The sequence below is a fragment of the Macrobrachium nipponense genome, chromosome 44, assembly GCF_015104395.2.
Source record: "Macrobrachium nipponense isolate FS-2020 chromosome 44, ASM1510439v2, whole genome shotgun sequence".
NCBI lineage: Eukaryota > Metazoa > Arthropoda > Malacostraca > Decapoda > Palaemonidae > Macrobrachium > Macrobrachium nipponense.
The window spans coordinates 36,085,379-36,100,378 of record NC_087221.1 but is presented as its reverse complement, the minus strand read 5'-3'; the positions used below and the strand labels follow the sequence as shown (position 1 = coordinate 36,100,378).

General features: G+C 39.7%; 2 protein-coding genes across 2 annotated transcripts in view; both read left to right on the top strand.

Annotated features, from left to right (window-relative positions):
• Positions 1-4,856, top strand: part of LOC135204189 (uncharacterized) — an 11,469-nt gene extending 6,613 nt beyond the window's left edge. The window contains exons 3-4 of the mRNA XM_064234258.1: positions 859-1,127; positions 1,853-4,856. Of these exons, the coding sequence (XP_064090328.1) occupies positions 859-1,127; positions 1,853-2,278 (695 nt within the window). The 3' untranslated portion in view covers positions 2,279-4,856. The remainder of the gene's footprint in view (positions 1-858; positions 1,128-1,852) is intronic.
• Positions 4,857-6,486: 1,630 nt separating this feature from the next.
• The window catches only part of LOC135204186 (uncharacterized), a 70,271-nt gene continuing 61,757 nt past the window's right edge, over positions 6,487-15,000 (top strand). The window contains exon 1 of the mRNA XM_064234255.1: positions 6,487-6,673. The gene's annotated coding sequence lies outside the window, so the exon portion shown is untranslated. The remainder of the gene's footprint in view (positions 6,674-15,000) is intronic.

Sequence of the window (15,000 nt, the reverse complement as noted above, 5' to 3'; positions counted from 1 at the left end):
AGACTTATTCCAGGTTAAGTACTTTTTGTGAGACTTATTCCAGGTTAAGTACTTTTTGTGAGACTTATTCCAGATTAAGTACTTTTGTGAGACTTATTCCAGATGAGGTACTTTTTGTGAGACTTATTCCAGATTAAGTACTTTTTGTGACTTATTCCGGATTAAGTACTTTATGTGAGACTTATTACAGATACGTTTTGTGAGACTTATTCCAGGTTAAGTACTTTTTGTGAGACTTATTCCAGATTAAGTACTTTTTGTGAGACTTATTCCAGGTTAAGTACTTTATGTGAGACTTATTTTAGATTAAGTACTTTTTGTGAGACTTATTCCAGATTAAGTACTTTTTGTGAGACTTATTCCAGATTAAGTACTTTTGTGAGACTTATTACAGATTAGGTACTTTTGTGAGACTTACTCCAGATTAAGTACTTTTTGTGAGACTTATTCCAGGTTAAGTACTTTTTGTGAGACTTATTCCAGATTAAGTACTTTTGTGAGACTTATTACAGATTAGGTACTTTTTGTGAGACTTATTCCAGAAACGTTTTGTGAGACTTATTCCAGATTAAGTACTTTTTGTGAGACTTATTCCAGATTAAGTACTGTTTGTGAGACTTATTCCAGATTAAGTATGAGACTACAGATAAGTTTTTTGTGAGACTTATTACAGGATTAGGTTATTCTTTTTGTTTTCGAGACTTATTCCAGATTAGGTACTTTTTGTGAGACTTATTCCTTACTAAGTACTTTTTGTGAGACTTATTCCAGATACTTTTTGTGAGACTTACTCCAGATACTTTTTGTTAGACTTATTCCAGAATGAACTTTATGCAAAAGCGCACCGTTCTTTTCCAGAGCACGACCTGAACGGACTTCGGGAGCTGCGAACGCTGGACGTGAGCCACAACCGCTTGAGGGAGGTGGCGGGAACGTCCTTGATGTCGCTCAGGCACCTGCGCGAGCTGCGCCTCCACCACAACCACCTGAGCACCCTGGACTCCAGAGACTTGGCGGCACTCACGCCCCACGTGCACGCGTCCTTCAATCACAACCCGTGGCACTGCGTGTGCCAGCTTCTGAGCTCTTTGCAGCGCCTTCAGCACTGCCCAGATTGCAAACCTCCGGTAAGATTCTTGCAATTGACCCCTTGCAATTTATCATGTACTGGCTCTATCTGCTTGATCGGCGTAATGAGTTAAACACGCAAAATTAAAATGAGTCAAAGTTTTATTATACGCAAAATCGAATCATTAATAAAGCCGAGGTAACTAAGTAACTGTCCTTATGAAAAAATTAAAATGAAAAAAATAAAAAATTTCAACACAACTGATTTAGTAGAGAGCATAGTTTATAGGTTAAAATTAGAATTTACCAGTACGAAAACAATGGTTATGATGACTAAATGAAACAATTTAACTGTTAATCTCACTGTATTAATACACTATTCAACTGTTAAGATAATTTTAGCGAATTAAAACTATAGAAATGTAATACTCATACTTCCTAGATGCACAGTATGTACGTACTAGTACGAGATACGGATTCGAGACTGTTTTTCCTGCCGAAATCCTGAAAATGCAGCCATACCTTACCGATGTGTGTTTCTCTATTTTAAAATCCATCGAAATTCATCTGGTTTAATGAGAATAGACATGGCGCGGTTCTTTTCTCCACCTCTGAAAAAAAATGAGTTTCACAGGGCTCAGTGGACAGTGTAGGTAAATGAATATTTTTGAGAGGAGCACTGTCACAGTGCTGAATAAAGTACAGTACCCTTATAACTTAATTTGGTCAGTGAATTAGAGATAAAAGCATGGAATTCTTCGTAAACGAATTCTGTATCTTTCAGGCTACTTCTGTTGCATGTCGAGAACGTGGTAATTGGGTGGCTGCTGGTCCATTTCTGCGCACCTGCCTGCACGCTGTACAAGAAGTGACTCAGAGGCTGAATAAAGAGTCCGACGAGGATTTGTCTGAGGAGCAACGTGACGAACAGGGTGTAGGAGACAATGACAGCAATAAGGGTGCTGTGGTTGCTGTGCCAGTTCTCCTGATTTTGATTGTGATCGGCGCTGTTGTGGCCACAAGTTACAGACTCTACCATCGCCACAAGCGCACCATCTCAGCCAGGCTAGATCCTATCCGGAATCGCTGCCGGTTCTGTGGCTTGTGTGGATGTTCACCCACAGCCATGAATAATGGTGATTTGAATCATCGTGGACACGGAGAGCTATCCCAGATTGAACATGACTCTGATACTGAAACAGAGCTTTAATGGGACGTTCTTGATATAAATATACTGTATTGACTATTGTAACTAATTAAAAAACTTAATTAAAAAACTTTCCGGTGATAATCTGATCTCAGATTTTGTAGTGAAAGAATAGTGAAGATTAGAATTTTGTTATACTTGGTTTACATAGTATACTTCAAGATAAACAAGTGCTAGTCACATTCAGAGCATTAATGATATATAAAAATGTGCACAGCAGTTGCTCAAGTGATACTAGAAGTTACAGAAACAGAAATGCATATGATGGTGACTTGTAATGCTGTATAGATGTGTTGTAACAAAAATGGCATTAGACATTTTTGGGGTATATTGGATTTTAACATTAGAAATGGAAAATATGCATACACAGGTATACAAGGAAATAAAATTGTGATGAAAAGCGTAATAACCCATATAGTGTTCCTATAAAGAGAAACTGTTGTCAGGAATAATTAAGAAGATTAATCCATACGTAGGAGACGTTGCTATTGTTTTGAGATGTGTAATATATATAATTCTTGACAACTTATCAAACTTGAGTCTTATAAATCTATAATGTGCTCTTAATTTTCTTTCCCTTCATATTATACTTCAGTCATCTATTTTATTAAAAAAGTAGGAATATTTATGCAATTTTGCAGTGGCTATGGTGTCAGGGGAAAATACTTTTAAGATTGCGTTGTGTCATCGCAGCACTTTACATTTGTAAATAAGTCTCTTCCTCATTTCCTCTTGCTCTTTGTTGCAATTTCATATATACTGCACTGCATATTTAAACTAAAATGCATCCAATTCTTAACTTTCTCCGGCCAGTTGATATTGTTACCTGTATTTCAGTCCTTATGAATTTTTTTTTCACTGATTTTGGAATTGTTTTGCTGTATAGGTATAATGAAATGAACATATACAGGTATAATGAAATGAACTGTAGGCATTAATTGTACGTGGTGGTTAAAAAGTTGGGGTCATTTAATACTCTATATGTATTCCAATATTTTAATATTCAGATTCGATACCTGCTGTAACTACTACACAGTACTGCAGCATTTGATCAAAGCATTTGTGAAAAGTCTGCATGACTGACCATGTATAGACTGATGTTGCATAATGTTCTCTATACTTGTCCAACTGAAATACAGGTGTGGCTTTAAATCCCACATTTTTTCCAGTGCATCATATGGTCGTCTGTGTTATCCATGGTCTCATGTTTGGTTACCCTGTTACCTTTCTTATTTTTCCATTGACTCCTGCCATGCACTTTAAAGACATTTTTGTTTTCAGGGAATTTCTTACTATACATGAAAGTGAATTATTTAAATTTCTGGTTATTGAAATAATTGTCAGTGAAAATTATCCTTTTCCTTTTGTATTAGGAAATTCCTAATTTATTTTAAAATGAATTACAGAAAATGGGTAATTTTTGTCATTATTACACTTATGCATTTTAGTTTGCATCTTACCCAGAATTCTTCCTCTTAATATGTTTTATGTTACTGTATTCACAAAAGTTTAGATATAGCAGCAAAATTTTTGTCCAAGATGTGTCAGATGGTTACCAAAGGGACCTCTCCTTTCATTCTGTTATAGGTTCAATTCCTGTTGTTTGTAAGCTGTACGCCATTCCTCTCCAGTAATATGTTTATACCCTTTTGATCTTGGATCAGTGATCAGATCAATTTTAAGTAATGTTAATAAACCATATAGTAAGAACAAATGGTAATGATAATTTAGCTGTGCCGTAATATTTTCTCATGGAAAATAGAGCGTTGGATAGTTGATTTCTTTGCTTCTCCAGTCTGCGTGGTTTTTTCCTAGCTTATCTTCCTTCTTTTACTCCATGTTTCATGTTCATATTTTCCACCGATTCTTCACCAAGAACCATCTTTTCTGAGATGCTGAAGTGCAACCACACAGGGTGTAATATTTATTAATATGTTTGTTAGGGTTACCTAGAGATGAATGTCATGCAAAGGTTAATGGCTATGGTGAATCTTTGTAAATTTGTTCAATCATTGTAATGAATGGTTTATGTTAGTTGCAATTAGTAAGTACTATTGTACGTACAGTACTGTACGTACTTTTGCAACTTCAGATTGACTTTTATTTTTCTGAATGTACTAGAAGGAATTGTGCACCGCTGCTGTTGATCACTATATACAGCATTCAGGTAAAAAAAAAAAATAAGTTTCACACTGTGTATAATAATGCAAGCTTTATATTGACACAAATGAGCATTTGATCATGTTAGGAACATGTTTCTCAACTCAAGAAAAGTTTTTATAAAATGAAACGCCTTTTACTGTTCTTACATACTGTATTTGTATGCCGATGTCTGTGCTTTTTTTTTTTAGCTCTTAAGAATTATTTTCATTCTAGGTAATTTGCACCAAGAGAATTTGTGGATGTCACATGAGATAATAATTTAGTACAGTGTCATATGAACACTTTTTATTCCCATATTAACCCATAATTGTATTGTATTTGGGTAATATTTTATTATTCATTGTATTATTACAATATGGCATAAAAATGATGTACTATGTACCATATCAGTGCAAAAATATATTGTGTGATTTGTTTAGACTCTTTCCTCCTTCAATCCTTACTGCATCATTGCATTATTCTTAATGTGGATTGTTTGTAGAGATAGACTGACAATTGCAGTAAGTAATTTTGAACTTGAATTATTATTCCTTAGACTAATCCAAATGTGCACATATTTTCTCATCAGTTACCATTTGTATCTTCCATCATCATCAATTAGCATATGTAGATTTGCTCTCAGAAAGCTAGTGCCAAGCTTCTAGAAGAACTGCTCCATGCCTGCCCTTAAGATTTTAACATTGATAGCATTGTACTGTTTATTATTACGATAATACATAGTTTGTGTGTTATTGTCCAGTAAAGACATAAATTTTAAGCTGTGCTTAATTTTCTGAAAAAAAAAACTGAAAAAATAAAACTGGGCAAATTTTATAGAAAATTAAGACGGAGAAACTGCGAGAAAGAAATTATAGAACAATGGAAACATTACTTTGAGATGCTACTGAATGAAGAGAAGTACTATGAACTGGAGGTTGTTGACATGACAGGGACAAGTCGAGAAGTTAACATATGAAGGTTTTGGGAATACCACATGATCAAGAAGATTAGAAATGGTAAATCTGTTTGATAAAAAATAAGAGTTTGTTGACTAACAAGTGGAGATTCACTCAAGAATTGAATAGTGAGTATTCTATCCCAAAGTTAATAACATGAAAATATAACCATTGTTTTCATTATCAGAATGTAGCACTAATGAGATCACAATTAGTACTCAACATCTATGGGTAACGAATTTGATCATTTGTAGGATTTAGAAAAGAAAATATTGGTACATGAATTAGAAAAAAAACATTAGATATGCAGAAAGTAAACGTCTCAGTGGCGGGGTCGGTATGGTGTTGGCGCACCACCTTAGTGGCTGCGAGTTCGATTCTCGGGCATTCCATTGAGGTGTGAGAGTATTTCTGGTGATAGAAGTTCACTCGACGCGGTTCGGAAGTTACGTAAAGCCGTTGGTCCCGTTGCTGAATAGCCACTGGTTCCGTGTAACGTAAAAACACCGTGCAAACAAGCAGAAAGTAAACAAGGGAAGAGAATAACATGAAAAACACGGTTGTATTGAAGATCCTATACAGTTCTGCTTAGTCGCATACCAGCGCCGACAGAATGGGAGAGCTAGATTTTATAGATCTATATTAAAGAAGAAAAATTAGAAACAAATTAATTTTAATTGAGAGACGGGGTGGAAAGCAAAATAAAACTACCCATGGAGATGTGTGTGTGTGCAATGGTCCTAGCACCAGATGGAGTGTGAACAAAAATGAGAGAACGCCCTAACACGGAGTCTAGTTTAGGAAAAGAGGATACGATAGAAAGCATGTTAAAAATTCAAAGCATTTTCACTTTGTGTATTAATGAGCATGAGGAGTAACAATCAGATCGAGAGAACGTCTGTACATAAATAAATAAAAGTGGAACTGGCTTGAAATTTTATGAATAGGAAAATTCTAACAGCAAAAGCAAAGAAAAATCAGACTTAGATTGATTATTGAAAGAAAGTATTTGTATTGATTATTGAAAGAAAGTATTTTTAAAAGATGAAATAGGGTCGGAGGAGAGGTTGACTTCTAAACCAGTGAAGAACGATGTGTCGACTTTTAAACCACTCTTCTACATAGAAGAAGAAGCGCCGCCGTAGCTTGTTATTTAAATCCTGCCTCTGCCACTAGATGGAAGCACCGACATGTAAATAGGCTGAATTTGAAAGTAGTAGTAAACAGAGGAATACAGGTCATCGTCCAGGTCCAGTTTACTTTTGACATGAGTTGACACATTAATCGGTCAAACGAGTAGGTAAGGAGTCAAAGACATAGTATGTGTATGTTGGTGTGTTTATAGTATTTTTAGGGCGAAGAAAATCTAGACATAGGTAGCTTAGGCCAAAGAAGTAGGAAGATTAATAGCTATTTGAGAAGATAGGCTACCTACCCAATGGCGCAGACCTGAATGAAATTCAACATTCCAATTATAGGTTTAGCGTAGCAGCCAATAGGTCCACCTGCAGAAGAGTAGCACACGCCATTCCCTTGGGTTACGGCCACCCAGAGGCATTTCACCAGGATGCCCTCGAACTAGACTAAGGCTAGGTAGCGTATGCAAGAGTTGGGAAGACACGGGTAGGCGTTAGGGTAAACAACTGACTGGACTGGCCAACGAACTGACTACCGCGTTTTTGGCCACCCTCCGGAAAAGTACTTTAACACGTCCTGATACCGGAGATGGTCATCAGTCATGAGTTGTTGGTGGTGATAGCAGGAGCTCAAGACCTCTTACTCTCCTTTCGAAGTAAGTATTTTCTCTAAAGTTAGAAATTTAGCCCATAGGGTAAACAATCACAGACGATCCACTATCATCACGCCGACCGGGTCTTAGGGTAAAACATCACAGCAGGCCAAGCAGGCCACCTACAATCAACACCTAGCCACCCTCCGAAAAAGTACATTATAACGCGTCCTGACACCCGAGATGGGCATCAGTCGCGACTTGTTGTTGGTGAGAAACGGAGCTAAAGACCTCTACTCTCCTTTCGAAGTAAGTATTTTCTCCAAAGTTAGAAATTAAGGCCAAATTTTAAGATTTAAACAGAGGGTACTGAAAACGGTCTCAAACGTAGTGCAAATCTCACCAAAACGCGTTCAACATTTTTACTTACAACTCGAGGTATTTAGAAGATTGACGCCATCTCGATGTTTACGGAGTAGCTTGTGTCAATAAACTAACCATTTCCTGTGATAAATCCGCACACCACTTGTACCCACAGACGCTGGAGCACTTTTATCACAACAATCGAAACACGATTTCTCATCAACAACAAGCCAGGCGTAAACAGCTGTTTGGGTAGAAGATGACGAGAAGGCGTTGCTGGGCTTGGTCAATTTTTAAATAAGTAGTAAAACATCAATATTTTACATATTTATGATGATTAATTTGAAAATATTCGTTATTGAAAAAGTAACTCGACTCTGACTCAAATTTAAGTAATTATTTTTCTGAATTAGAACGTTCTTTCAAGTTCTGTATTATGACGTCACGACATCTTGACTTTCGTACCTATTGTAAATAATTGCTATACTCAACTGTCATTGCAGAACAGTTTACCAGTTATTCATGCAGATTGTTATCAGCTATACATGTAATTGTTATAATCGTAATGCGCTTATATATCTTTATTATTTACTTTTTGGATATATGAAGATGTTTTACTGCTGGATTATCGCCGTAGTGTGACGCAATCGTTTTCGGTCCATGGGCCTCTGTCTGTTTTCGCACCATAAGAAATTATGGGGCCGAATTTGCAATGACCAGAAAGTCGTTAAAAGAGGAAAGTTAGCATTGAGGGGCATATGTTTTGACTGAGAAAAAATTTATTCAATAGCTAGCTTGTAAAAAATACTTGGTTATAAAAACTTGATTGACAACTAAGCAGCATGTCTACTATGGGTTTCAGAGACAGTGCAAGCACGTTTTTGGGCAATACCTATTTCTGTAACGAACACTCGTAACAGAACGAGATTTTTCTTTAGTGCATTACCCCCAGTGCCGTAATTTATAAGGGTATCGTGAATCACTAATCGTAAAGAATAACTACACTTGTCCTTGTACTAATAGACCAAAACTCCATTATCCAGAAATGGATAGGAACACACCAGTAAACAGCTCCACCTACCCTCTCCCCCCACCTCCACCGCCACCCCTGTCCTTCTTCCTTCCTTCACCTTCCCTTCTCTCTCTCTGAAAGTTGTTGCAGTTTAAACTTATTTTCTATGATTTTTCCATCTATCTATCTAATAATAGTAGTTTACATTGGTGGATATATCTAACGATTCACTCGGTTGTTACCTGCCCATTGACCGATATATTTATACACTGATCCACTCAACTCTCTCTCTCTCTCTCTCTCTCTCTCTCTCTCTCTCTCTCTATCTCTCTCTCTCTATCTCTCTCTCCTCTCTCTCTTCTCTCTCTCTCTCTCTCGCTCTCTATCTCTCTCTCTCTCTCTCTCTCTCTGTTTCTTTTATCGTAATTCGAAAAATGAACAAGAAAATATATTTCATACTTGTATAGCATTAATTAAATACTTTCAAGTTTTTAATTCAGTCGTAATGATGAATGTAGGTGCATCTACTAGTGCTCGTCAAATAGTAAGCAGGACATAGGTATGTAAAATTTAAAAAATGAGAGAGAGAGAGAGAGAGAGAGAGAGAAGAGAGAGAGAGAGAGAGAGAGAGAGGACGGAATAGGAAGGGACATTAAAATACCTGGAAATGAAAATCCCTATAATCCAATAATTATAGCCTCAGGGTTTGTCTCGAAAACCATTCAAAGGTCTGTCACACAAGTGTAAAGTTGTTTTGAAAATTTGGCAGACATGTCTCCTCATAGCGTATAGTGTTGCTGATGAATGAGGTGTGTTGTTTATTGTTAATTATTAACCTCCTATATACCTACATGGTTGGGGACCCTTTGTGAATGCTGGTTTTGTGTTGGGTAAATATTTTGGAGAGAGGTTGGGAAGGAATCCGTGTGTGCGCTAATTTTCATCACGAAGACATGTTTAAACAATAATAGCCACTTGATTTATGTTTCATTTTTATGACAATTTGTGTGGTTTATGTATGCTCTAATTTTAGTTTAAAAATATTAAAAAAATTTTCATGCACAACAGTTTATATTGCAAGTAATAAATATTATATTAGTTAGTAATAACGACATGGGTACATCACGTAGGGCAAAGGGATGGGCCCACTTGCCCCTCACCCGGATATGGTCATTTCAGCGATGTGAAAATATGTCTCAGGTTTACTATGTCAACTGAACGACTTAAGGAGGTTACAGATTCTTTAGTAACGAACATTGACCCTCCAAACTGGGTATAAGACTATAAACAAAATGTTGAAATTGGTGAAATTAGGCTATGTATTGGAAGTATATATACATCAATATTAAAGCAATTTTATCATTATTGCATTACTATGACAACTAGAATTCATGGAAACAGTTTATAATAATGGAAACGGCGTATGTGTGAAGCCTCCACTAATGTGGCACGATGATTTTGCCATTCTTAGCATGCAAACATTAAAGGTTACATTTATTTCTGGCATACGATTATTTAAGAAATTCAAAATACTAATAAAGACTGAAATCAATGAAAAGTGCTAGCAAAAACAAAAAAGCAAAAAAAAAAAAAAAAAAACGTAGTCGTTCCTCTATGCACTTTTTCCGTATTCGTTCCTCTATGGTTTTCGGCAGCCAGATGTACGAAAACGTTAGAAACATTTGATTTTATCTACGTTAGAAATATCTGTAATTTTCGGGGTAATTTGGTTGCAAAAAAGGGATAATATACATGAATTAAATCAAAATTTTTAAATAACAATTACAAATTTAAACTAAATCAATGAGTAAAGTAAACCAGTTTAGGGAATAATAAAAACTTTGCAGTTTTCGTCGAGTCTGTCGTCGTCTGCTGTTTGTAATTGTGTTTATGGCGCGCGCGCTTAGAAACCAGGAACAGCAACGGGTTTAAGTGCAATGTGGAGTGAACTGAGACCAAAATGTGTATAATGACAATCAAATAAGCACTGTGGAGTTTCAGTTGTGATGGCAGTAGTATAAAAACCGCCGATTACAAGGTAAGAAATGAATTCAGTTCCAACCTAACCCGGGAATAACAAGTTCATACTTTCACTAATATAGGCAACAAAATGTTGTTTTATTGTGCTGATTACAAACTGCAATCTTGAGTAAGATCAATAAACGTTACATACATACGCTAACATTGTTCAATGAGTGCTGGGAAGGCTGGGGAAAGATGGTGGCCGTCACTGATGAGAACCATCCATGAAAAACGTAGCCGCCATATTGGATTTCAAAACTGCCTTGAAAACATATTTTTACGAAGAGCTCACATGCTTATTTTAGTTCGTATGGGGCTTTTCATATATCACAATATGTTGACGAAACTTCAGCTCTTTTAAATGGTATGCTTAGAGTTGCAATTGTATTCATGTTTCACCAATTAAATATCGAGTGAATAAGACCCGTCTACCGTGATGAGGGTTGGCCTGTTGTGATGTTTCCCCCTACAACTAAAAATGTTTCGAAGATTGGCGCCATCTCGATGTTTACGGAGTCGCTTGTGTCAACAAACTTTCCATTTCCTGTGATAAATCCGCACACCACTTGTACCCACAGACGCTGGAGCACTTTTATCACAACAATCGAAACACGATTTCTCACCAACAACAAGCCAGGAGTAAACAGCTGTTTTGGTAGAAGAAGACGAGAAGCGTGCTCTTAGCTAATTTTTAAATAAGTAGTAAAACATCAATATTTTACATATTTATGATGATTAATTTGAAAATATTCTTTATTGAAAAAGTAACTCGACTCTGACTCAAATTTAAGTAATTATTTTTCTGAATTAGAACGTTCTTTTAAGTTCTGTATTATGACGTCACGACATCTTGACTTTCGTACCTATTGTAAATAATTGCTATACTCAACTGTCATTGACAGAACAGTTTACCAGTTATTCATGCAGATTGTTATCAGCTATACATGTAATTGTTATAATCGTATGCGCATATATATCTTTATTATTTACTTTGGGATAATTATGAAGATGTTTTACTGCTGGATTATCGCCGTAGTGTGACAACGTTTTCGGTCCATGGGCCTCTGTCTGTTTTCGCACCATAAGAAATTATGGGGCCGAATTTGCAATGACCAGAAAGTCGTTAAAAGAGGAAAGTTAGCATTGAGGGGCATATGTTTTGACTGAGAAAAATACAATTTGTTCATGAGACTTACTTGGCAGATATATATATAGCTGTATTCTCCGAAGTCCGACAGAATTTCAAAACTCGCGGCACACGCAGTGGGCGGCCAGGTGGTAGTACCCATTCCCGCCGCTGGGAGGCGGATATCAGGAACCATTCCCATTTTCTATTCATATTTTTTTCTGTCGCCGGTCGGTAAACACCTGTTTACAGACCTCCGCCCAGGATTTTTGGATTTGACTCGTTATAAGTATCTGGATGACTTTTGTTTTTTGACTCTGGATTGTTGGATTGGCATACGCGATAGTGGACTGTTTTGAATTTGATTGGCTTTTCTCTGAACGTGATGTCGGGATCAAGTTCAGTGAGCTTCAGAGTGTGTGTGAGAAGTGATTGCAAGGTGAGGCTACCGAAATCATCGGTAGACCCCCACACAGTATGTATGGGGTGTAGGGGGCATGTTTGTTTGCTGGTTGATCGTTGCATTGAATGCAAAAGTTTGACTGAGGATGAATGGAAGGTGTATGAATCCTATCGGCGTAAGTTGGAGCGCGATAGGATCAGGAGGTCTTCCTCTAAGAGCGGTTCTACGAAAGGTAAGGGAAGTAACATTTCGCCTATATTAACACCAGTAGAATTTGCTTCACCTAATCCTGTGTTGTTGCCTGAGGGCCCTAGTTCTGTGTGTGGACAGAAGGTAATGCCCTTTCTCTGATTCTAGAGTCGTTACGTACTCTAGAGTCCAAAGTGTTGGCCCTTGAAAACGGCTCGAATAAAGTGTGTGATCGTGCCCCTAGTGTTGTGGAGGGGGCGTCAGATCGGCCCCATAATGCCTCTAGGTCTAGACCTCTGTCGGACTCCCAGACCTCAGGGAGTGGGCATGTCGAAAGCCGCAAGAGGGTTACGGGGGCTCCCCACCGATCTGGCGTCCCTTCGGCAGGACCTGTTGCTGCTTCCCAGGCTGCCAAGGAGCGTGCTCAGGCTCGCATCCTTAAGGACTGTTTTTCGTCCTCCGAGGCGCCCTCCCCGCGCAAGGGGTGGAGCGCCCGGAGTGACTCGCGTCCGCTGAAAAGGACTTTTCCTAGGGAGGACGCTTTACGTCCCCTCTCTCCGCTCTCGTTGCGGTCTTCGCCTGCGTCGTATGACGCGTTTCCTCCACAGAAGAGAGGTAGGACGTCGTCCGAGGACGACGCTGAGAGAAACGCTTCTCTCGCGCCTCGGAGAGGCAGGTTGCTGTTCCTTTGAGAAGGAAGGAGGCGTCCCCCGCCCCTCGTCTTTCTAGCAGGCGCAGCCCTTCACCGCCTCTCGGTTCTTCACCTACGAAGAGCATTCTTGCGTCGCTTCAAGACCAATTGTCGGCCTTGATGGCTCGGAAGACTCGCCCAGCAGCAGTTGAGACTAAAACGAAGGAAGGACGCTAGACTGCCTGTCAAGAGGACGAGGCAGTCTCCTTCTCCGTCTCCTCGTATTCGGTAGAACTCTGTCTCCACCCGTACGTCAGGACGCCTTTGAGGACGCTCGACAGGACGCCTTCGGAGGACGCTTTTGATGACGCTTGGGCAGGACGTTTTCGAAAGACGCTCGTCGGGATGATGTGCTTGACGCTTTGCCTGCGGAGAAGACTTTCGAGAGCGCTCAGAAGGCCTCTTCGGGAGGAAGGAGAGTTTAGTAGTCCAGCGGATTCAGTGGAGGAAGAACAGCCGTCAGAGTCGTCAGTCTCCGACTACAAGGTGCTGGTTCGCCTTTTACGTTCCTTGTTTGGCGAGGAGTTCCAGCCTGCAGCTCCTAAGTTCTCCCTCTCAGTTTTCGTCTTCGAAGTCGAGCAAGGTTTCGGAAGCGGTGGAGATGAAGACTTCCTTGTCCACTAAGAGAGCATTCAAGAAATTGCAAGATTGGATGGAACGTCGGAAGGATCAGGGCAAGTCGACTTTCGCCCTTCCTCCTTCAAGACTCAGTGGGAAAGGCGGCCATTTGGGACGAGACCAAGGCGGAAGTAGGAGTTTATCCCTTCTTCTTCACAAGGGGACTTTGCTAGTCTGGTGGACGCCCAGAAGAGATCACTGTTATCGTCAGCTAAGATTTCATGGACCCCAACGGAGATCGACCATCACATGAAAAGGTCTGTTAAAGACTCTGGAAGTCTTTAACTTCCTAGACTGGTGCCTAGGGAGTCCTGGATCTTCAATCTAGGAGTCCTGGATTCTTTGAATCTGGGGGGAGACTGTCCAATGTGTTGTCATGCATGGACAAGGCCGTCAGGGATGGTTCGGAAGAGTTAGTGTCTCATTTCGGCACTGCTTTCCTCAAGAAGAGAGCGCTGTTCTGCAATTTTACAGCGAGGTCTGTTTCCGCATCGCAGAAGGCAGAGCTTCTCTTTGCACCTCTTTCGAGCCATCTCTTCCCCCAGGCTATGGTAAGGGACCTGGCAGTGAGCCTACAAGAGAAGGCTACCCAGGATCTCTTAGCCCAGTCTTCAAGACGTCCGGCAGTCCCTGCCACGTCGTCGTCTGGACGACCTCCTAGGAAGGTTTAAGCCCTTTCGTAGCGCTCCTCCTCCCTCGAGAGCTGCTCCTCGAGGAGAGGACTTGCAAGAAGGAAAGGAGGTTTCCTTCAAACCAAATAAATCCTCTAAGTGAAAAGAAAGTCCTTCAGATGCCTGTCGGAGCCAGGCTAAAGTTCTTTGCGGTGTTGTTGAGAGAGAGAGATACAGATGCGTGGTCCCTCAAGATAGTGGAACAGGGGTACAAGATCCCCTTTGTGGACCCTCCTCCTCTGTCTACGACTCCCAGAGATCTTTCCCCGTCATATCAAGGGGAGAAAACATCAGGTTTCTTTTAGATCGGTTTTGGAACAAATGATCATGAAAAGAGCGGTGGAGCAGGTCTTAGACCTGGGGTCACCAGGATACTACAACAGACTTTTACCTGGTACCAAAGCAGTCGTCGGGTGGCGTCCCAGTACTTGGACGTAAGCAGCCTGAATCTTTTCGTGGAAAAGAAAAAATTCAAGATGGAAACACCTCAGTCGGTTTCTAGGAGCCTTAAGACCGGGCGACGGATGGTGTCTTGGACCTACAGGACGCCATACTTTCACGTGCCTATCCACCCTCTTTCAAGAAAGTTTCTGAGGTTTATGCTAAGGGACAAAGTTTGGCAATTCCGAGCCCTTTGTTTCGGTTTAAGCACGGCTCCGATGGTATTTACCATGATCATGAAAACGTTAGCGAGATGGTTACATTCTGCAGGAATAAGAGTGTCCCTGTATCTCGACGATTGGCTGATCAGAGCATCGTCAGAAGAAAGGTGTCTGAAGGACTTCACTTCACTTTGGCCTTGG